The 23,197-nt window shown below is 38.3% G+C and overlaps 1 protein-coding gene across 7 annotated transcripts in view; it reads left to right on the forward strand.

Annotated features, from left to right (window-relative positions):
* Nucleotides 1-23,197, forward strand: part of Dlg2 (discs large MAGUK scaffold protein 2) — a 901,904-nt gene that overhangs the window by 300,282 nt on the left and 578,425 nt on the right. For all 7 annotated transcript variants that reach the window (XM_036186483.1, XM_036186442.1, XM_036186459.1 and 4 more), the window contains exon 4: nucleotides 19,879-20,003. In XM_036186483.1, coding sequence (XP_036042376.1) covers nucleotides 19,879-20,003 — 125 coding nt within the window. The remainder of the gene's footprint in view (nucleotides 1-19,878; nucleotides 20,004-23,197) is intronic.

A 23,197-nucleotide genomic window follows, 5' to 3' on the forward strand; every position in this document is an offset into this window, starting at 1 on the left:
AGTGGAAAAGGACAATCTAAGAGCAACATTTCCTAGCCCTTCTTTGGAATGCTATTGCCTCTTAAATAGTACAGCGAGTGAGTGTTGAGCTCAGTCTTTCACACATAATCCCACATGTAGGTGTAGGGGAAACAAAGAAAAGAGGCATATTTCTCTTTTTTGTCATCTGGAAACAGAATCTCTGTAAAGAAAGTAGGCCTGGTTGTAATGAAAATAGCATAAACGGGGTGCCACAAGCCAGAATTACTCTATCAAGTAATACAGGCCATAGTGCAATTCTTAGACTGCAACTGGATTTTATGATTAATACGGAGTCATTAGGATTTGATATGTGCCCTAACTCCTTTAGGTGGAGGTTCTAATCTAATTTTGCATAAGATATGCTCTTAGTCAAAGTAACCATTGAAAGATTATTCCAAAAGAAATAATTATTTAAGAGCTATATGCAAAATACAGACAGTTCACTATAAACATTTTTAATTATATAGAACAAATGTTTTGAAACATTAAAATTGAAGTCAGAAATTAAGAATGGTTTTGGATTTATAAGAATAAATTATCTTCTGCTGGGCAGTGGTGGCGCATGCCTTTAATCCCAGCACTCGGGAGGCAGAGCCAGGCAGATCTCTGTGAGTTCGAGGAAAGTCTGGGCTACCAAGTGAGTTCCAGGAAAGACGCAAAGCTACACAGAGAAACCCTGTCTCAAAAAACAAAAAAAAAAACAAACAAAACAAAAAAGAATAAATTATAAATTTTCTTTCCTCTAAACACAGTGGGCAGAAGTTTCAGTTTTTATAAGTTTGAATGATCCTGAGAGGAATTCTTAAGTTATTTTAAAATTAGCATTTCATATCCTTGTAGAAATTTTACAAGACATTGAAAAACAAAATAAAACAAAACAAAACAAACAAAATCTCATGTAGTCAAACTGACCAGGTGAGAAATAATTACTATTAACAATGTATATATTTTTAGTCATTTCATTTTCAATTTCTTTTATAAAACCATTTCCACCAAGGTTTCATTTTAAAAAGGAATTTATTCAATTAAAAATATGCTGTGTGTGTGTTTATATGTGTATGTATTACATGTATGTGTGTGTGTGTGTGTGTGTGTGTGTGTGTGTGTGCAGGCACATATGTACATATGCATGTAGAAGCCAGAGGTCAATGTCAGAAGTCTTTCTCAGTCACAAGGTAGAAATCTTACTTACGTCATCATGGTATACGGGACTCAGAGATGGGAGGTACAAAGAAGACATATCCTTCAAAGGCAGGTTCCCCAGTGAACTCCTTCCTCTAACTAGGCCCAAGTTCCTAATCACCTTCCAGCTATGGAGTCACTGGTGAGGTGAGATTAGTGACCTGAGATCTGTGCCTCTTACGTCCTGTCAGCTAGGGACCAAGCTTTCAAATAGGAACTCTGCAGAGGACATTTAATATCTACACTAGAACACTGCTACACTGTGAGGTAAGCATCCAGCAAATAATGTCTCCCTTCACAAAAATAACTGACATGGCAAAATAATGAGAGTGAGATTCTATCATATTGAGGTCCAGGTTCCTGTTCTCCAGGCTTTTGTCTCTAGGGTGGAAAGAATGATCTACAGGGAAGACAGGATTTTATTAAGGATTTTAGTAAGCACAGAGATGAATGTTCCATGCTAAAGGGAAGAGAACCTTAGGAGGTTTTGTAGCAGCAGGGGTCTGGTTTCACAAGTTGATCAATGCTCTGAGGTAGATAAAAGTAAAAGGACTGCATGGGATATGCTAAAGAGGTGTAAACTTAGCCTCATCCATAGGATAATGGAGTGTGACCAGTGTCAAAGAGGCCATTTAGAAACCAGGGTCTGGAATACCAGTTCTCTATAGTATTGTTAAATTTGGTGTAAGCATTTAGGTTGGTCCATGTGACAGCGTTTCAGGCTGACATAATCCTGCTTGGTAGGGGTGTGGCATCATCCCACCAGGAGACTGGGCTGTCCTTTGTCTACTGTTAAAATCTGTCTCCTGTCTCAGGCTGTAGTTGAGTGCCAGGGTCTTATATTAAAGAATATTTTGCATTTTTTTTTTTTGGCAGTAACATATTGGAAGATGTTCTTTAACCTATTCTGTTCCTGTCAGGAAGAGATGGTAGCTAACAAAAATTTAATAAGAGAACACAGAGGCCCTATTTCATGTCACCTTCTTAGATCATGGTTGGAGCTTTTCTGGTTAAACATAAGAATATACCATTTGTTGGGAGTGATCAGTACATGGGAAGGACACAAGGCCTGAATCATGACCCCAGTAAAGGCTTTCCGTCTGACAGTGTGAATCCCCTTAGACTAGAAGCAAAATAGCCTCTACCAAGTTGATGGTGAGGGGGGAGGAGGGGGTGGATAAGAGCTTTTTGAATGACAGCAATATTGTGAAATAGTTCTAAGAGTTTTTTTAATATTCATGAAATCAGAATCTTTTATGCCGACAGTGTCTTGCTTTTTTATTGAGTAGAATATATATTCACAGTTATCTTCTGAAATATATTTTCATACTAATCAGAGAATATGCCTTGAAGTCAGAAAAAACTTCATGTCTGGTGATGTGGTAAAAACTTGCATGTAGAAGGTCCATAGTGACAGCTGGGAGAGATATACCAAGACACAGAGAGGTAGTTTATCCATTTGCCATTGGGAGGGAGCTCTATGTCTGCTAAAAGACTGGCTACAAAACTAGAACCTTGACTTGCATTTTGTTCTTCTGGAGAAAGAGGGAGAGAAAGAGGGATGGAGGGAAGGAGGGAGGGAGGGAGGGAGGGAGGGAGGGAGGGAGGGAGGGAGGGAGGGGGCAGCATTGACACTGTAACCCCTCAACAGCCATCAATCTTGAAGTTTGGTTGAGCATAAGCAAAGTCCACACTGTCACCCAAAAAGGAGCTTAGAGACAACATTCACTGAAAAGACTAGATTTTAAATGGTGTTATTGTAAGAACAAACATAGCATGATCCCAGCAGCCAGCTGTATAGGACTTGAGGGCTGATGTAAAATTGTACATAATAAAGGAATATGATTGCAGGTATAAGACAGATAAAGCTCCAAATGTTATTTTGCCCTGGTGCTTTATGGGAAGAGACACTGTGACTTTATGCCATAATCCCTATAACTCAGGGAAATGTTCATTCACTGACTTAGGAAATTATCCATACCTAATATGAATAATGTATTACATGCACACAGTGAAATATCTGTTCCACAATACTGTATATAGTTGAGTTACTTTTGCCCCTCCAAAACCACGGGTACAGTTGCATTCACTTTTTTAATGTATTGAAATAGATTCAGAAGAAAAACACTATGTGACATAATAAGCAAAGGAGATTGCTATTGTGAGTTAACTTCAAAACTCATTTTTTTCCATCCCCAAAACACATAAGAATGATACAACCCATAGCTGCATCTAAGTAGGATTTTTCTTCTAATGTTACATTTTATTGCTTTCCTCCTCCCTATCTTCCTTTATGAAATACCCCATTATGAAAGTGTATATAAAGTTTATAACCATTGCTTTTCCTCTCTACTTAGGGAGAGCAAATGGATATTTTAATTGTTTTCTCCTTCTCACCAATGATTAAAGACTTATGTGTCTGTGAGTGTGTGTTTATGGGTGTGTGGGTGTGTGCAGATATGTGTATGAGAGTGTGAGTGTCTGTGTGTGTCTCTGTCTCTGTCTGTGTGTGTGTGCATGTGTGTGTGCATGTGTGCATATGAATGTGTGTGTGACTGTGTCTCTGTCTATATGTGTGTGTGTCTGTATGTGTGTGTGTCTCTGTCTCTGTGTGTATGTCTGTGTGTCTGTCTGTCTCTGTGTGTGTCTGTCTGTGTGGTCTGTCCCATGAGATTATGAGAGAATTCAAGATCAATTTAAACTTGGGATACTGTGTTTTGGTGAAAATACCGTTGGTTTAATCATGTTTGTAGCCCCTGATATGTGCTTTGAAGGACTCACCATCTCCCAAACCACAGCCAGGAAGCCTTTTCTTCTTTATCTAGTATTACAAAAGTACAAGGCTACATGCCTAATGTGAACTTGTACTCGCAAGCTCATAGATCATGTGACCTAAAAGAAAATTTAGAATAAAAATCCTAGTGAGCAGAGCCAATGCTGGCCATCAGTACACCAACCACTTCAACTTTACAGAACACATCTTCTCAGTGTTCTCCAAGAAAACTGAGTTGCTAAGTAGAACATGTGTGTTCAGGAATTAGTTTACGGATTGAATAGTTAAGTATAGGTAAGTCAACAGACCTTCTAGAGTTCCTGCATCTTCACTTGTAAATGCCAGAACAAGCCCTGCTCTGATCATCTCTCAGAATTATGAGAAGACAAAATCTGAAAATCATAAAAAAAAAAATGTCCTTTTTAAAGATGAGTTCTTAGTGTCTATCTCAGGCTAGTACTGAATTTACAATCTTCTTACTTCGGACTCCTAAGTGCTATAAGCACAAGTATATACCACAATGCCTAAAAAAATGCTCTTTAAAAGTACTAAAAATGGAGGTCTGGGTGATGACTCATTGTGTTCAGTGCTTACCCAGAAAACATGAAGTCTTGACTTTACATACCCAGGATCCATGTAAAGTCTATAACTTTGCTGCTCCTATGGTGAGATGGTTGTTGAAGAGAGGAGAATCCCCAGAAAGCTATCTACTCTGGTATAGGTAGCAAGGAACACATGTGTTGTGCTGCCATGTGGACATGCATATACACCCACATTCATACACACATGCATGCATGCACATCATACATACTAAAAATATGAAGGGAGCTGAAAGTGTTACTCCTTGGTACAGTGCTTGCCTGGTATCTACAAAGCCTTTGATTCAACCTCTAAATCTACAAAAAATAAATAAAAATTAATCAATTAAAATAAATAAAGTTAAAGTGAAAATAAGCAAAAAAGGAAGAAGCTTGACAAATATTAGTTATTAAACTTATTCTGTCATTTACATTGGCTATAGTGGAGGAATTTTTCCTAAGATCAGCTGCTATGTATATTGTTTAAGTGATCTGTGCAGTCGCTCATGGATAAATCCATTGTCTTCTAGTAAACAATGAGTGCCTGCCGCACATCACAAAACTAGGATATGTTACTGAGAACAAGGCAGGAGCCCAGTAAGATATTACCATCTTCATTTGTAGAAGAGAAAGCTGATACTTTGAGTAACTTTCATAACATTATCTGTGAATCCTTTTTAAAACCATTTATCTATTTAGTTAATTAGTTAGTATATGTTTGTGAGCCTGAGTGAGTTTAGGTGCACCATGTGCATGCAGAAGCCTGTGTAGATATAAAGAGGGCATTGGGTCCCCCGGAACTGTAATTACAAGTGGCTATGAGTCACCATTTGGGTACTGGGAACCAAACTTGTGTCCTCTGCAAGAACAGTCTGCACATATAACTGCTTCACCATCTCTAGCCCAGTGAAACCTTTTTGATGTGTAGAAATCCTTGGTTCATTAGCGCTTCATAAAGTCAGGATTTCATGTGTTCTTAAATTCTTATTTTGTTAAGCCTGTATTTCCTGCATGCCATCCATTTATATGGGTGAATAAATATTTAAAAAATGAGTGAGTCAAGGCATGAATGAGTAAGAGTGTGGGTGGAATAGAAGAAAAGTAAACACACACACACAGAGTAACTTTATGATTTGGCATTGATTGTTTGGTGTATATTTATCTATACAGATTCTCCAGCTGACCAGCAACCACACACACTTAAGGACAGACATTGGGAGTCTAGTTATCTAGAAGGTAGCTGCCATATACTCACATCAAGCCATTATACTCATGAAGGCTTTTAAACACAGCTCAAAATTTTCACATTATTATCCATACAGAGTGGTTACCTTAGCTTGTTCTGTCTTGTGCTTCTCCTTCTATTTTAATGAGAGCCATGATAAAAGAAATTGCTGAGTATGGCCAAACTGCTAAGCTATAGAAACTACTCAGCCTGGATTCTTTGATTAATATTTAATGAAGGAAACATATCTTTGTAGCTCAAATGGCTCAAGTCTAATCCAGTACCATTAGCTACTGCTGTGGTAAAAGTCTAATGCAAGGTAGTCTGGATGACCGTTGAATGTATCTGGACTCCTGTATTTTTAACTTCATCTTTGATTTACAGATAGGGTTAAAGGCCCACTCAGAAGCATTTCCTGGACCTGCTTTAAAATAATGAATGCTAAATTGCTATCTGCATATCCTAAATCATAGATCCCCTAACTTTTATCACTTCAAATGTTCTTGGGGTTAAAATAAATGAATGGGGTAGAGAAAATTGGCAGCTTCCATAAATGATTGATGCACTTAACTTTATTATATAAAAGTCTACTAAATTTATTCATTTTCTGATCTCATATTGAAAATTTTTTGGCATACTAAAATATCCAAACAATTTTGACACAGTATAAGATTGTAGGTGGGAGTCAGGTTTTCAAATGAGTCTGGAAGTGTTGAACACATTTGAGAATATTTTACTTTTCAAAGAATAACAAAGTGTTTGCACCTTTCTGCATAGCTGTAATTCTCTTTGTCCTCTTCGGATGGGCTGAAGTTGATTTGGCACTTAGCCTATTCCCTTCTCAGTGTCTTCTCCCTCCCCTCCCAATAAGTAAGTGCAAATTATACTGCCCATGCCAAGCTCATAGATGGAAATGAATGTTCTAGGGTAGAGACAGTAGGACATAGCTCATGACAGATGAATTATTTTCTTTCATTGGATTACACTTGTCCATAAACACACTGGTAATGTTTCAGATAATGGTCCCTTATGTTATAAATAAGATGATTCTATGTGACATCATTATAACTGTTCAGGACAAGCATATCAAGTTTTAAAGACTCCTTTTAAATAAATTTTTTTTGAGACAGAAAAGACAGGGGCCAGAGATAGAGCACTTATAAATAAAAACTCCTGTCTAGTGTGTACAAGGCCCTGAATTTGATCCCAAGCACCACACAAAGAAATATTTTAAGTAAACTTTGAAAGTACCACGTGTGGGGCATATTCATGCAATGACAGTATTTTGGGAGGTTGATCAGGCAGATTTCAAATGTGAGGTTAGACTGGGCTGTAGAATAACTTCCAGGCCAGCTTCTGCTGCCTTGAGAAGCTTTGCTGCAAGAAACGTAGGAGGGCATAGGATTTTATTGTTCTTGGCAAAGGTACATGTGTGAGCTAGGTAAGAATTAGGTTGTTCTCTACAAATATCTTTAAAATATAGCATTTTAATTATAGATGTGGATGTCAAAGGAGTATGATCCTGATTCACAGTATAAATGCAGTATCTTCAAATAAGTTCATCATTGAATGCACAGAATGGATGGATGTCCAGCTTTCAAAAATCTCTTCTTCATCCACATGTGATCTGAACACTTTGGTTAATAGGCCTGTAATTCTAGCACTTAGGAAGGGAAGCATAAGGACAAGGAGTTCAGGCCATCCTAGGCTACTTGGTGATTTTTGAGACTACTCTGGGCTATAAGAAACCTTGTGCTGATCAAAACAAAATGAACACTTTTCACCTACAATGAAATATATCACTGAAATTTTTACCCTAGTATCTACTTAAATAGGAAATATTTCAGCCGTGTAGAATTCTACTGCTGTCTTTTAGAAATGTGCTTCTAAGTCATCGTTAGGTAGCATAGCATAACACTGTTTAGTATACATACACATATACAGATTTATTTGTATTTGGGAGACTTTACATCACTATGGTATGTTTCATATATGTGTGTGATATGTATATATAATATCTGCATTCATACATATATGAATACAGAGTATATGTAAATGAATTTAAAATGTGAAATTCATAGATAATTAATTTGGTCATAGCACCTAAGACTCATAAGCATATAATCCTATCCATCCTGACTTTGCCATGGTAGTTAAAACCTTTGGCTTCACTGTAGGATGAGAAAGCACTATAGCCTGAGGCAAAGACATTGCCATCTATCATTAAGTGCTGTGAAATAACATTATTTGGATAATAAGGTTTTGTCTCTAAGACCCTGTGCTTTGCTTTGTTAAGAGAAATCCATGCTTTGACCTTCTGAAAGGCTTCTGTTTTAAACTTGGCTGTATTTTCTTTTTTCTGAGGTTGTCACTTTTGCCTTCTGGGAGAGAAAAAGCTGTGTGCATAAACCTTTCAAGAAAGCATCATAGTATGCTTTGCTTGAGTCAAAGGCAAAGCTCTGAAAGCTGGCTCTTCCTTCTTCTTGTTGTTGTGGACAAGTAGAGGATTTTAAGAATACACTGTGTGTGTGTGTGCGTGTGTGTGTGTGTGTGTGTGTGTGTGTATACAGAGGATCTGAAGTGGCGGGATGTGACAGGTCATATTTATGCAGAATGAGAATTATGAACTTGCATCAAGTACAATGATTGACCAATACTTTGTCCTTGTTATTTTACGTCTAAGGGACACATCAGAGAATCTAAGAAAAACTTGGAGACTCCCTCCTCGGTTCCTCATTCCTAAAAATAAAAATTTATTTCTACTGCAAAATAGAAGAAAGTAAATACCCATATACTTACTTCTGTCACACAAAGGATCAGTATAGAAGCAGTTAGTTGTTCCATTTATATTCTGAAGTATCCACAGAAGGAACTGTGTGCCTTTCTCTCATACTTCAATTCCAGTTATTTATTTTACCCTCAGATACAGGAACACTCTGGAGATGGTGCTGAGAATTGAATGTTTTATATTGTGTTTTAAACCCTTAGTCAAATATGAGCTCTTTAGAGAAAATTATTTAGGTAGAACTTCACTCCAGGATATGAAAGGAGACTCTAAGAGCAACATGAAATAGATTTCAAGCCTCATTTTCTTTAAAGTGTGATTGGATTTGGGGTGTGATTAGGAAATTAGAGGAAACCATGTAGGTGAATTACTTCCTCAGGCTTCCATTGGGCAATTATTCTATTGTACCTCTCCATACAGCAGGAGGCCAACCAAAAGATATTTTTTATTTTTCAAAAGGTGAACTGCTTAATCTTTCAGAACTCATAGAAGAAATAATAAACAGAAAGGAACAAGTATTTAAATATACTTGTTTAAGGAATGGCCAACATAAAGGCACTGAAACGTTTAATATAGTAATACCAATAAACATGATAAGGCTGAATTTATTTTTTAAAAGAAACAATATTTTTGTACACTCTATGCCTACCATGGTTAGATGTACCCATAATCAGCATAATCCTTCTTCAAGCTTCTAATTATTATAATACAATACAATAAATGGATTGTATTATACAGGAGTAGGTTCAATTTAAGCCAAGGGTACACAGAAACCTTCTCTAAACCTATATGATGAGTCCTGTGAGCTTTGCATCAGAGATGTTGCTTGAGCTGAGCATAGAGATGGAAAAGCCTTAACTGTGTTTGAGAACTGTAAGTAGAGGCAGGGGAAGAGAATGGAGGGAAATGAGAAAGAGCCCATATTTAAGCTGAAGGACCTAAGTAGAGAACCAAGTCTCCTATTTAGATTCTTTTCATTCTTCTTAAATGCATTAATTCATCCTGAGTGTTACAAGCTTGGTGTTACCTACAATGCACCCAGGACACTTGGAATTTCTATCAACATTATTTTCTGGTATTATAGATCAGAGATTTATGACCTGAGACCATTCCTGACTTCATATTCTTGAAAGATAGGCTTAAAGGTAAATCTAATACACACATCCTCCAGCATAACATGATGGTAGAAATTGCCTGAGAGACATCAGTATGACTACTGCATTCCTGGACACTAGCAGAAGACCTTGCCTTTGGTTGTAAAACTGGATTGATGTGAGATCAAGTGAGCTTTCCTAGAACAAAGGATACTTAGTTGGGGCCCTGGGAGATAGAATTCAAAGAAAGAGGACAGGAAACTACAAAAGGGAAGCTTCAAGGCTAAGAGGCCATATGCATACATAGGAAGGTATGGTTATAAAATTGGAAAAGAGGAAAGACAGGCAGGGAATGAGCAATTCTAATACAGCACAAGTTTATTCGGGTGGCAGATCTACAGAGGGGAGGCTGTAGTTCAAGAATACAGATAGAGCCAGACATAGTGGCACACACCTCTAATCCCAGCGCTCCAGAGGCAGAGGCATGTGGATCCCTGTGAGTTTAAGGCCAGTCTGAACTACTGAGTCCGAGTTTCAGGACAGCTAAGGCTGTTACACAGACAAACCCTGTCTCAAAAGCAAACAAACAAACAAACAAACCAAACATCCAGAGAGTTTGCCATCTGTTTACAGTACAGGCCAAACATGGAGGAAAGAGGATTAAGGATTGAGATTCAATGGTTTCATTTGGAAAACCTATGGCTGACCATTGGTAGGGGTAACCAGGGAGTGGTGAGTTAAAGATTGGCAGATAGTTGTCTGATAGGGTAAGGAGGGATCACTTCACTTTGCAGAAATAGTCATTATTCAACCAAAATAGAAGAGCTTTACAAAATGATGTGACCCTGGCCAACAGAGTGAGTAGAGAGAGCCAGTAATAGTCTTTGCAAAGAACATAAAATTATGTGCTGGTGAGTTGGCTCAGTAGCTAAAGGTGCCAGCTACATAAGCCTTACATTCTGAATTTGATCCCCAGAACCCATATAAAGAAGGAGAGAACAACCCCCCCAAAGTTTTCCTCTGTTCTCTACTTTTACCCCTCAGATACATCTTGCATATATACATAATAACAATAATAATAATAATAATAATAATAATAATAACAACAACAACAACAATAATTTGGTGGTTAGGTTAGACCAAAGCATTAGCATGTCAGTCTCTGATAAGAGCTACTCTGTACTCCCAGTATGCCTGTCCTTGAACCCTGTGACTTCTCATGAGGGCACACTGTGTCCTCACAATAGAGGTAGAATGCAAAGAGAGGAGCACTCTCTGCAAGCAGCCCTCTTGTACATGCAGCAAGTCACTAATCCTTGGGACCAGGCAACCCTGACTGTAGCAGGTCCTTTGGGGCCACCAACGAGCTCTTAAATCATGACACATAGACTTCTTATTAGTTATGAATGCTCAGCCTTCTGGAAGTATGTCCTAGAACAAACTCCTTCTGACCTAAGTTACCTTTGTTCAAGTACTTTTTTTCTTCCCCAAAAAGAAATTAAGACCAGGGTAGTTAATATCAGAAAAAAACTTAAAAGGATTGATCATTTTAGAACTATCCTCACAGTTTGGTAAAGAATAAAATGTCAATTTCAACAGTTAGAAGATTGCAAAAATTAATACTGAGGAAACAAGAAAAATCATACACATTGATGTTTGAAGAGAAAAAGAGAAAAGTGTACTTTGGGAACACAATGAATCTCTGTTTATATAAAGTGGTGAATAAGAAACGAGGAAGATAGTTGGGATAGAGAAAGGAGAAGTAAGATAGTCTGAAACAAGAATTACTCTAGTAGTAGATGGATCCAGAGAAAGCCAAGGACACATTTGAATATTGTGCCACACCCACACTGTTCTCCATCTGAGGACCCAGGTAGACTGAAGGTTTTTGAGGTATTGAATCCTTTATGTTCTTTTGTTTTCAGTCTGATACAATATTGAATCCATAGCATTTACTCAGATAAACATGGGATTAATGAGATGATTCAGCCATTATCCTTTTTTATGGCAAAATTAAGTAACCTCCTTCACCTGACCTTTCCTTCTTAGCTCAGTCATACAAATGCATTTGATTTTTTTTTCCCCAGTTTAGTTTAACTCAGCAAACATTCACTGAGCATTTGCTTTCTCAAATTGGATTGAAATCAAGAAATGTCACTGGAAATACAGTGTGAACCTATCTTCTAAATGCTGATAATTTAGAGGGGAAGATATTTGTCTTAGGGTTTCTATTGCTGCAATTAAAGACCATGGCCAAAAAGCAAGCTTTAGAGGAAAGGGTTTATTCAGCTTTACATTTCCATATTGCTGCTCATCCCCAAAGGAGAAGCCATGGAAGAGTGCTGCTTACTGGCCTGTTTCACATTATTTGCTCAGCCTTCTTATAAAACATTAGTCCAGGCCTGGAACCACCCATAATGGTTGATCACTAATTAAGAAAATGAATTAAGAGCTGAATCTTATAAAGGCATTTCCTTTGTTTTTTTTTTTTTTTTTTTTTTTTTTTTTTTTTTTTTTGAGGTAGTGTTTATCTGTGTAGCTTTGGCGCCTTTCCTGGAACTCACTGTGTTGCCCAGGATGGCCTTGAACTCACAGAGGCACAGAGGTCCACCTGCTTCTGCCTTCCAAATGCTGGGATTAAAGAGGTGTGCCACCACCACCCGGCTAAAGGCATTTTCTTAACTGAGGCTCCTTCCTCACTGACGACTTGAGCTTGTGTTGAGTTGACATACAACCAACCGATGAGTACAATGTTCAAGTAGTTTTGTATTCAATTTGTGTTATGCCCAAAGTTATGCAGACACATAGAGGGAAGGTCTACTTTGTCTCAAGAAGCAGTTGGAGAACACATCACAGATAACAGGTGAGGTGGAGTTTGTTATTGGAAGATACATCGAGTACTGAAGAGAGGAGAAGCATTCTAGGCAGAAAAGCAGTTCTAGTCAGTTAAGTCCATGCAAGAATTTGTTCAGTTCTTTCCATATCCATGTACTACATGATTCTGGCACAGAAAATGCATAACTGAATTGTTATGCTCTGAATGGATGTTGGCAATAGAATGTGGCAGGTAAGAATGTAAGCAAGTACAGTATAATGTGCTATGTGCAAAAATGAGTTGTAAAACAGTTACAAAACTATGTAGAGCAAATGAAGGGAAAATCTATACAGAGTCAGGCACCTCATGTGCTAGCAAAGGGATATGTGAGGCTCTACAGGGAAAGCAGAAATGAATCACTGCAATAGTGAGCAGTTTACAAAAGGCTGACCCTGAACTCTGTCTCTGGTTTGCACGTTTTCTTTCATCCTCACAATGTTGGACTGTGTGGCAGCCATGAGAATGTGCTTCCCAGACTGCCAACTCCAAGAGCATAATTCACAGGAGCCCAGCTGCAGTACTATGAAAGCTGAAATTTATTCTGAAGTTTGCCCCAAGGCCATACTTCCCAAGGGCTGCTCTGAACAGCCAGTGGCTGAGTGCTGCAGGGCTATAGAGGTAAGGTGCATTCTGGGAGACAGGAGAGTCATCTCATCTCATGTATTCGGAAGAGGCACTCTAGAAGGTTATCACCTGATCCCCTTCCTATTCTCTTTCTCTTAGTGGGAGGGGGACTCTGAGTGCATTGTTACATTATGGCTCTTCCAGCTTCTTCTGATCTTTTCTCCATCTTCTTTCACAGTCATTATTTGCCTTAATAAAATTGCCTCATTTAATCCTGTCTTGACACATGCTTCTCAGAGGACTTAAATACTGTATGTGTGTGTAGGCGGAGTGGGATTCTAACATTTCACATTTGATATTTCATTTAAAAAAGAGTAATTCCTGGGTTCCTTCAAGGAAGAAAAATAATCCAACAGTAGACCGGTATTTCAGAGTTGTTGTTATATCAGAGGGCTGAGGAATGGCTCTCACCTTTAGATGAAAGGGACATGGTCACTCCCTACTTTTAACCATACCCACTGCAAAGACTATTTGTCATTTTGCTTCATTCTTCCTCTTCTGTTCTGATATCGCCTAAGCCTGTCCCCCTCCTCCATGTCTTTTTACATTTTTCATCTTCATGGGCCTTTAAGCTTGAGAGTCATCCTTTGAGCACACACCCTGGTGAGAGGGAAGGAATAAAGCGCTCATGAGATGGTGGAGTGGGATAAAGACCAGAAGCAGGAAAAGCAGTGAGAGCTGATGAAGTCTGAAAGTGGGGAGGAGGTAGGTGATGGAAGGAATAGCTCAAATGGACAAGATTTCTGTGCTTAATAATATGTGTGGACCAGTGGGCAAGCAGAAGTCAAGGGTAACTATCATAAGATGCCCCAGTTCTCTCTTAAGTCTGTGCATACACTGTTCTAACCAGATGTCCCTTTAAATGATTTTCTGGGAACTGCAGCAGATGCGTCATTAAAAATAAATGACTTAATGGCAAGATAAGAGAAGCTCCAATTGCAACCAACCTACACTGAGAAATGATCAAGAAACTAAGACCCTTTGTTGAAATTTGTGAGAAAGATGTATCTGTTTCTAATGGCATTACAGGATGTAAATGTTCCCAAAGCTTCTTTTAGATACTTTTGCAATAACCCTTTTTATTTTACTTCCCTCAAAGAAGTCATTGCCTGGTGCCTAAAATATGGAAATCAATCAGTGATTCTTGCCAAGTAATTATTATTCTTTCTCCAGGTATCAGTAATTTTCCTTCCTTTCTGTTGGCACCAACAGTTCTCTCAAATTCAATTAACATTCTAAATGAACTTGATTTACTTTTTCCAAATTTGCTTTCCCATCTTGCATGTGCCATAGTGATCCCTGTGCTAGTCTCCACATCATCTGCTTCCATCTGACTGGCAGCCTTGTAACACGGCTGTTATTCTCTGCATTTGACAGAAAAGAAAACTAGACTCAAATTTGAGAATGGCAGAATGAATAATCAATTTCAGGTCCAAATGCTCCAACTCCATGCTTATTTACTAATGTCCTTCTAAGCCAAGAGTTCTAATATATTCCTATAATCCCAGTTACTTGAGTGTCTAGGGCAAGAGGATGGCAAGATTAAGGCTATGCTGGGTAACTTGGTGAAACTTCTTTTACAATAAAAAGGACCAGCAGTGTGGCTTAGTGATGGACTGTTTGCCTAGCATGCTCAAGATCCTGGATTCAATCTTCAATTCCTACCACAAGACACTAGATGAGAGTAGGAGATTTGAACTCGGGCTTGTGAAACAACTGTTCTGACCCACTGAGTGATTTTCCTAGCCCATCACACTATTTTGAACCATGTCTGTGTTATATGGATGTTTGACTTCAGGAGTGGGGGGGGTATGGGGGTGTGGGTGTGTTTCCTTGGAAAAATAATGCCACAACAAAGCATTGCACATATCTGTAGCTATTTCTCTGGAATAAATTCCTAGAACAGGCTTACAGAAAATAGTATTTTAAATGAGAATTTAATTTCTAAATTACAAAAAAATTTATGTCTGTAGAACAGTATACAAAAGCATAAGATTTTGTCATGTCTTATCTTTCTCTTTGACAGTGTTCTTTGAGGAATAAACTTTTAAAAATAAAAGAGGAGCCTTCCTAGGGAAGTGGTGTTTGTAATACTGGCAACTGTCAGTTGTTGCTTGTTTGCTGAGAGGAGATACTGCTGACACATGCAGCAGGAAGAACCATTTAACTAGACAATGGGCTGTGCTTTTTTGCAGGGTAGTCAGCGAACGTGGAAAACTGGTCACCAAGAGAACAAATAGTGCCAGTTCCACACATCAATCATGGAATCTTCCCAACTACCTGTACACAGAAGCTCACCTAGAACCCTTTACAGGCATTGCCCTCACCAGCAAGACACCTTTAGTTTCTATTGATTGTGTTGGACTTCAACATCCAATTTATTATCCACAATTTTCAGGATCTAAGAGTGTCAGCCAGAGGTCAGCCCATTCCCATGGAGAGATGCCACTTAGAAAAGGAAAGAGCTGAGACCTGCCCCTACAGCCAGAAGCTCTGGGACAGTTGTCAGGGGATTGAAATGACTCAGCCCTGGAGAGCAGCAGGCAGCTTTTTCTTAGGCTGCAATCCTCTGTGTGTTGCAGGCTGGTGGCAAAAGCTGGGAGAAACAGGAAGGGAGGGGACTTCTAATCAGTTTCTACCTAAATTCAGACAAACCTCTCCTAAAACGCAGTGACTAACCAGGCCCTTCTGGAAGACTAATTTTAGTAGGACTACAAAAGCTTTTGAGAATTCTTGAGCTCAGAAACACAAGGCATGTTAACTGATGTTTATATCTACATCTTTCCGTTGTGAATTCCCCATCCATTCATCCTTTTCTGTGGAGTGGGTTTGGGGTCAGGGAAATGCATAGTATGGGACAGAAGAACCACAGACTGCTCTGTATGGTACTCAGTTCTCAAAACAGTGGTTAAGTGTTCCTTTGTCATCGTCAGAGCAGTTACTTTCAAGATTTGTTGAAACACAGAATGTTTTTAAAACACAGTTGTGATCAACTTTGCCTTCTAAAATGTCTTAAAACATTTCCTTTTCTCCATTGCAAGAGTAGTTTTCCTGTATCTAGTCAGTATCCCTAAAGAAGCCCCTAAAGTCATCCATCTTCATTCTCGATAGACTTGAGTCCTCATACTTTTTGAGAAGTCAGCTACTTTCTGAGTGAAAGGTCCCCCAGAATTTCCCCAACGTGGACATCCCTACATCATTGTTCCTTCTGGAGCTAAGCCACAATCTTAATATTCAAGCCTTACCTTTTTCATTCTTACATCCATATTGGATAAATGGCTTCTACTTCCTCAATTCATTCCTCAAGGAATTATAGACTTCTAATGTGTCCTGTGTGAGTCTTCTCTTTAGTACAATTTGTGTACATTCTCAGTAGGTGTTTCAACCACTCACTCATTCACGAAATATTTATTAATAATACTGTGTGACAGATAAGTCTCCAACAGGAAGTAAACTGTTTCTACATTGAGCATAGCTTGAGCATATGAGACCTCAAAGCCCACCCCCACAGTAAGGCCATACCTACGCCAACAAAGCTATACCCCTTAATAGTGCCACTACCTGTGAGCTTATGGGGCTAATTACATTCAAACTACTAAATGCACTATTCTTACCAAGTCCAGAGTCTGCTTCCAGGCATCTGTTTCAGTAAGCTCTCTTGTAAATCCAGCCCAGGAGCACTTACAACCTCTTCAGGCCCCCAAGGGCACTGCACTCATGTGCACAAACCCACATACAGTTTACTTCCTTTGCTTGTGAATCAAGATGCAGAACTCTCAGCTCTTTCTCCAGCACCATGTCTGCCTGCATGCTGCCTGCCATAACAATAATGGCCTAAATCTCTGAACTGTAAACCTCCCCAATTAAATGTTTTTCTTTGTGTTTCCATGGCTGTGGTGTCTCTCCACAGCAATAGAAAGCCTAACTAAGACAGTATGCATTATTTTTTATTTTATTAATTAATTAATTTATTTATTTATTTAATTTTTTTTTTTGGTTTTTCAAGACAAGATTTCTCTATGTAGCTTTGCGCCTTTCCTGGATCTCACTCTGTAGACCAGGCTGGCCTCAAACTCACAAAGATCTGCCTAGCTCTGCCTCCTGAGTGCTGGGATTAAAGGCGTGCGCCACCACCGCCCGGCTGACAGTATGCATTCTAAATAACTAATCATCTACATTCCCTCTTTTGTATTTTTAGAGATACACATTTTTACTTTGGACACATATTGTTATTTGTTATCTATGTCTATTTTATCTTTAGTATTTTTCCTTATTTTTGGAGTCAATAGCTTTAGATTTATTTATGAGAATATGCAATATTTATCTTTTTGTCTTTTGTATACTACTTAGCACAGTGTCCTCTAATTCTATGTGATTGCAAATGATAGGATCACTTCCTTTTTGTAGGTTGAATATCATTGTATACCAAATTCTCTTTATCCATCCACTCCATGATGCATGTTTACTTTGATCACAAGAGTTGGCTTTCTTGCAAGAGTCTTGTTGTGTCAGCCAGTCTAGCCTAGAACTCATGATCCTCTTGCCTCTGGCTCTCCAATGTTGATATTAGATTGTGTCCATAGTTCTGGCTTGTTATTTTGCTCAGCACAGCATGAGGACACAGAGATCTTGACAGACATCTCTAAGTCTCTACACATTGATATCAAAATGTCAGGAGAATAACAAGAAGAGGGAATACTGGAGCTCTTATTAGCTCTGTTTTCAGTTTCTTGAGGCATTTACTCCTGTTTTCTGTGATGACTGTACTAGTTCACATTCCCAACAATAGTACACAAGGCCTGCTTTCTGCCACACTCTCTCAGCACTTCTTTTGTCTTCATAACACCTTTTCAAACACTTGTGAAGTGAAACTGCTTTGTGGTTTTCATGTGGCTGTAGTTGGAGTTCTAAGTGGTTGTAAACTACTTAACACTAGTTCTGGGAATCTAACTCAGGTTCTTGGAAGGAGCAGAATATGCTCTTAATGGCGGAACCATCTCTTCAACCCTTCTAATTTTTCATGATTTATTTTAGTGGGTCTGTGTGTGTGTGTGTGTCCCCATGGTATTATCTGTCATGTGTCTACAGGTGCCCATATACAAAATATAGAATTTTACTTGCTTTTGACTAATATTAAATTTTAAGCTTTTAATATAAATATACAACTGTGGAAGGAACCCTCAAAAATTCACTTTTCTTAAATTCATAAATAAAAGAGAGTGCTAAGCCAGGGATGGAGAGATGGCTAGGTGTGTAAGAGCACTTGGTGCTCAAATATGTACTATTCCTCATCTAGAAGAATACCTTGGATTCGCAGGACACATGGACATAGACACACTCACCTGCAGCCTCAGCAGTGGTCATAGGAAAAGACAGAAGGTTGGCAAGGGCTTGTTGGCCAGTCAGTCAGCCTAGGTAAAAAATGACAAGCTTCAGGTTCAGTGAGGCCCTGTCTCAGGGGAAGGTTAGAAAGTCATAGAAGAAGGCATCCACCATTTTCCTCTGGTCTCTTCAGGTGTACACATATGTGTGTGTACTCCCACCCCTGTATGCACACACAAGCACACTCACAAAAAAATATGGCTAAACATTACCTTGACATTTATTGTAGCATAACTATCAACTTATAGCTGGCTTTATCTTGACATTGAGGTTTTATGACTAATTGAGTGCCCTAATTAATTTCTCGGGATTAAGTGTTAAACTCTTACTCTTTATCTGTTTTTACCCCAGAGTGAAACTTAATCAGGCAGTCATAAATTGAGTAAGCTATATTTGTTGTACTAGCATGAACATAATTAAATATGCATCAAAAAGCCTGTTAAAGAAGTGATGGCATATGCTCTCAATGAGATATTATTTTACCATTTAAAATCTTTAATTTTAAAAGTACCTAGATATATAGAAAGGACTTAAAATATAATATGAACTGGAAAAACATCAGAACACAATTGTGGAAACAGAATGTAACCATGGTGATATGGATTAAAGGGGATATGTAAATAAGAAATGTTGGAGATGATAAGTGAATTTTGAGGGAACTTTCATTATGCCTTATTTTTGGAAGGTACATGAATATTGGATGTCAATTACTGTAATCTAAAGAAGTATGAAAAGTTTATTAGAATGTGAACTACTCAAACTTTTATGCTGAAAAAGCAGCACACAGCTTGTCTCTTGCCACTGCAAATAAACCTTGCTCATCATTGGAAGCATTTTGTGTTGGGAGTCCTGCCTTCTGAAGTCTGAATGTGTTACTTACATAGGAGCCATTTATTTGATAAATAATTCATACAGCAACAAAAGTAAAAACAAGGCAAAACCACACAATTTTCACTATTTTAGCACATTTTGGTTTTTATATAACTTCTTTCTGTTTTTCATGTGAATGTGTATTTTCACAGCTGATATTCTAAGGATTCTTTGCATTTCCCATGTGCTTAATTTTCAATTTTTCTTTGTAATGAACTCATGGCTTTCTTAATTGCTGCATAAAAACAGCATTGTTAAGTAAAAATTATGCCACTCTTTGAGTTATTACAAAGCAAAGACATGAGAGTTCTGACCTTGCTCTGTCTGCTGGCAGACAGCTTTATGTCTTTGTATGTAAGACTGCTACCCCCAAATTTCCATTTGAGTAGTAACATGATAACACAAAAAGCTGGCGAACTGGGTTTTAGGTGACAGCATGTCATTTAATATCCACTTATTGTTCCTACAGGGAAATTCAGGCCTGGGATTCAGTATTGCTGGAGGGACAGATAATCCCCACATTGGAGATGACCCTGGCATATTTATTACGAAGATTATTCCAGGAGGTGCTGCAGCAGAGGATGGCAGACTCAGGTAAAGATTGAAAGCGTGAAAATGACTTGGGGGTTGAGCCACTGCATCAGTGAGTCACATTTGTACCTTCGGAGAATGATAATTCTATACAACTTCTGGACTTGGAAGGTTATCAAAGCTTCCTGTAGTGACTCTGCAAATCTCTTCGTACTTGCTGAATTCTAAGTCGTATTTAATTTGTGCATGTTGATAGCTACCAAATGTAACATTGGGTTAGACACTTAGAGAGAGGTTATAGATACAGCTTCGATTCTCATGGAAAGAGTGACAATATGAATTAATGGGTCAGCAATATAGTATCTAGAATCAACACTGTACACAGCATTGGGAAATCATGTGCTGGTACGGATATGGATACAGAAGCATTCTTAGGGTGTTCTATAGATGTTTAGAGAGAGTCAGAGAAACTGTCCCACTGGAAGATTCTAGATCTTAAAATATAATTGGATAATACATTAAGTAAGTGCATAAATTTAAGCTGGAACATGGAAAAAGAGCAAACTGTCTGGGAGAATAAAACAAGAGCAGCTTGCTTTGAAAGAAGACTAGGTGCTGAGTTTAAGGGGTCAAGTAGAGCCAAGATAGCACCCATGGAAATGCAGTAGTTGCTGGAGCTAGACCCTGCTCTGTTAGAACCTAGAAATAAGTTGTGAAAATAAGAATCACCCATATGGAGCAATTAATAAATAATATAAAATGCAACCAGGAATTAAGAACAACCTCGAAAAGGCACAAAATAAATAATGCTTCAGAAACTAATGGAAGCCATCCTATACATAGTTTATATATTATATATGTAGTAGATAATATATGATAATGTATAATACATAATATGACACTACCTGCTTAAAGATCCTCATAGGCCAAAAAATTAATTATATCAATACATTTTTAAAATTACTTTTTAAACAAAATCTCACAATATTAGCAAGGCTACCCTCACACTTGTACTATTCATTCAAACTATCAAATGCTGGGATTATAATCACATGCCACTATACTTGGTTATATCTTTATGTCATCTATGATGTAGATATAAGTGGCTTAATAAATGCTTGCTAAATGGATGTCTTTGATATTAATAAGTAAATGGAGAAGAAGAAAGAGGGAAAATTGACCTAGGGTGCGGGAGGATGTTGAAGGAGGTAATTCATGAGGCTATAAGGAAGATTCTTCAAGAAGGATTGCTGGGGTGCAGATTTTACTGTAGGAGAAAGAAAAAGGACACATTCCTGCATGGAACAGGAACAGCTGGGACCATAGAGCCAAGGATGGATGAGAAATCAAGAGAGAGAATATCACTAAGAAAAAAATATCAGTCATAAGACAAATTCTGGCTAAAGAAACAAGGTCCTCGCTGAAGGAAGGCCACAGTGATAAGATATTAAAGGGCAGAATGTAATATCCAGGGAAAAGAGTTTCTGCCCAATTGATTAAGGACAACTCTTGCTGAAACTGAACTGAGTGGGCTAAATAAAGCCAAAGCTCATGATCAAGGCCTCCAGGGAGAGAGCTAAGGGGAGCCTTGTTCTGATTTGGTAAAGAAGTTAGTCTGGCAGCTAGTTAAGGCAAGTCCTGTGGATAAAGATGGTATTGGCCAGCATGGAATAACACTGAGAAATGTAACCTGATTAACAAGTATATAAACTTCACATCCTGACTCAGTCTGTGTTCATTACCCATGAATAACCTGTTCTGCTATTTTCCCTTTGAAATAGGCAAAGACACTTGTTCCCCACCAGACTGTTCTGATACAGTGGTTGCATTAGACAGCTGCAGCTTTGCAGCTCAGAGAAGAGAACTGTGGTTTTGTTGTTGCTGTTTGTTTGTTTGTTTGTTTTGTTTTGTTTTGTTTTCTCAGGTTCATTTGCAGGTGATTTCATCCAGAAAAGTGTTCCATAGGAAATGCATGCTTTGTGACAATTAAATTTCCAAGTTGAATTGAATGGTTTTCAGAGATGAAATATCCATGTTGAACAGTCAGAGATTTGAAACACATGTGAGTGTAACCCTGTAAGTCAAGAGAAGATTGTGTTTGAATCCTAAATAGGCTCCATTTTATATGTTTAGACATGAACTGGGTATGCTGACTTATGCCTATAATCCTAGCATTTGAGGTGGTGGTGCAGGAGAATGGCCATGAGTTTGAGGCAAGCCTCAGCTAAAGGGTGATTTCCAGGCCAACCAAGGCTACACCATGGTAGTGGAACAGGTGAAAAAGAAACCAGCTGGTTATGGGACTACTTTAGAAATCCTTCGGCCGTGATCAGCATCCTCAAATGTTTGCTATCTGAAGGGCCGTTCACCTCCTAGTAAATTCTGCCTCTGGGGTTGAGATGTAACAGTCACTATATCACCTGCTTGCCCTGCATTTAGGAATAGATAACAGCATTTCTGAGAGAAATGCTTCTTGTTGCCTGTAGTCATGAGTGGAAATCTCATGTCTATAGAAATGAGAAATTTTACTCCTTGAAAACTTAATTCCATAATTAAGTTACACATAATTCTGAGAGGTAACATTTGTAGAACCTTCATTATACATGGAGCATTCTTATTTATATCCTGAGCTACAATTTTCTCTATTCTGATCTCTGTTTATTAGCACTTATTCTGCCCTCCCAGCTATGTGTGAATATTACCTCCCATGGTTATGGCCTGGAAAATCTGAAAATTTCTGTCCTGTGCTCCTCCCTAAAACAATAAGATATACTTAGTTTCTTTACTTTATACTTTAGAGTACATTCTTTGTCCGTATGAGAGAACTCTTGGGTCTCCCCCTTCATTTTGGCAGATCCTTCAACTATTACTAAGGCTGCTCCCTCCCATGTTCTTGACTGATGTAGAGACATCTAGAGTTCAAAGACAACTCTCAGCTGAAAATTTAACTTGTGATTTAAATATAGATTATGAAAATTGAGGAGGAAATCATGTCCAAGATTCACATTTTATGGAGGGTGAAACTGAGGCTAGAAAGAGTGACACCCAAAGGCATAAAGTATTTGACATACAACATCAAAATATTTTGATTCAAATAATGAGCTGTCTGAAGTACTGTCAAGAAAGAACAATACACAGGTCCAAACTAATGCCATATAAGCATTTTCTCAATGTGATGGGAACAGTGTATAAAGCTGGAGTGAAAGGCTCCAAGGAGTGCTTTGTCTGGTCACTAGTCCCGAGACCACTGAGAGATT

Source organism: Onychomys torridus, chromosome 1 (genome assembly GCF_903995425.1).
Source record: "Onychomys torridus chromosome 1, mOncTor1.1, whole genome shotgun sequence".
In the NCBI taxonomy this organism is placed as follows: Eukaryota; Metazoa; Chordata; class Mammalia; order Rodentia; family Cricetidae; genus Onychomys; species Onychomys torridus.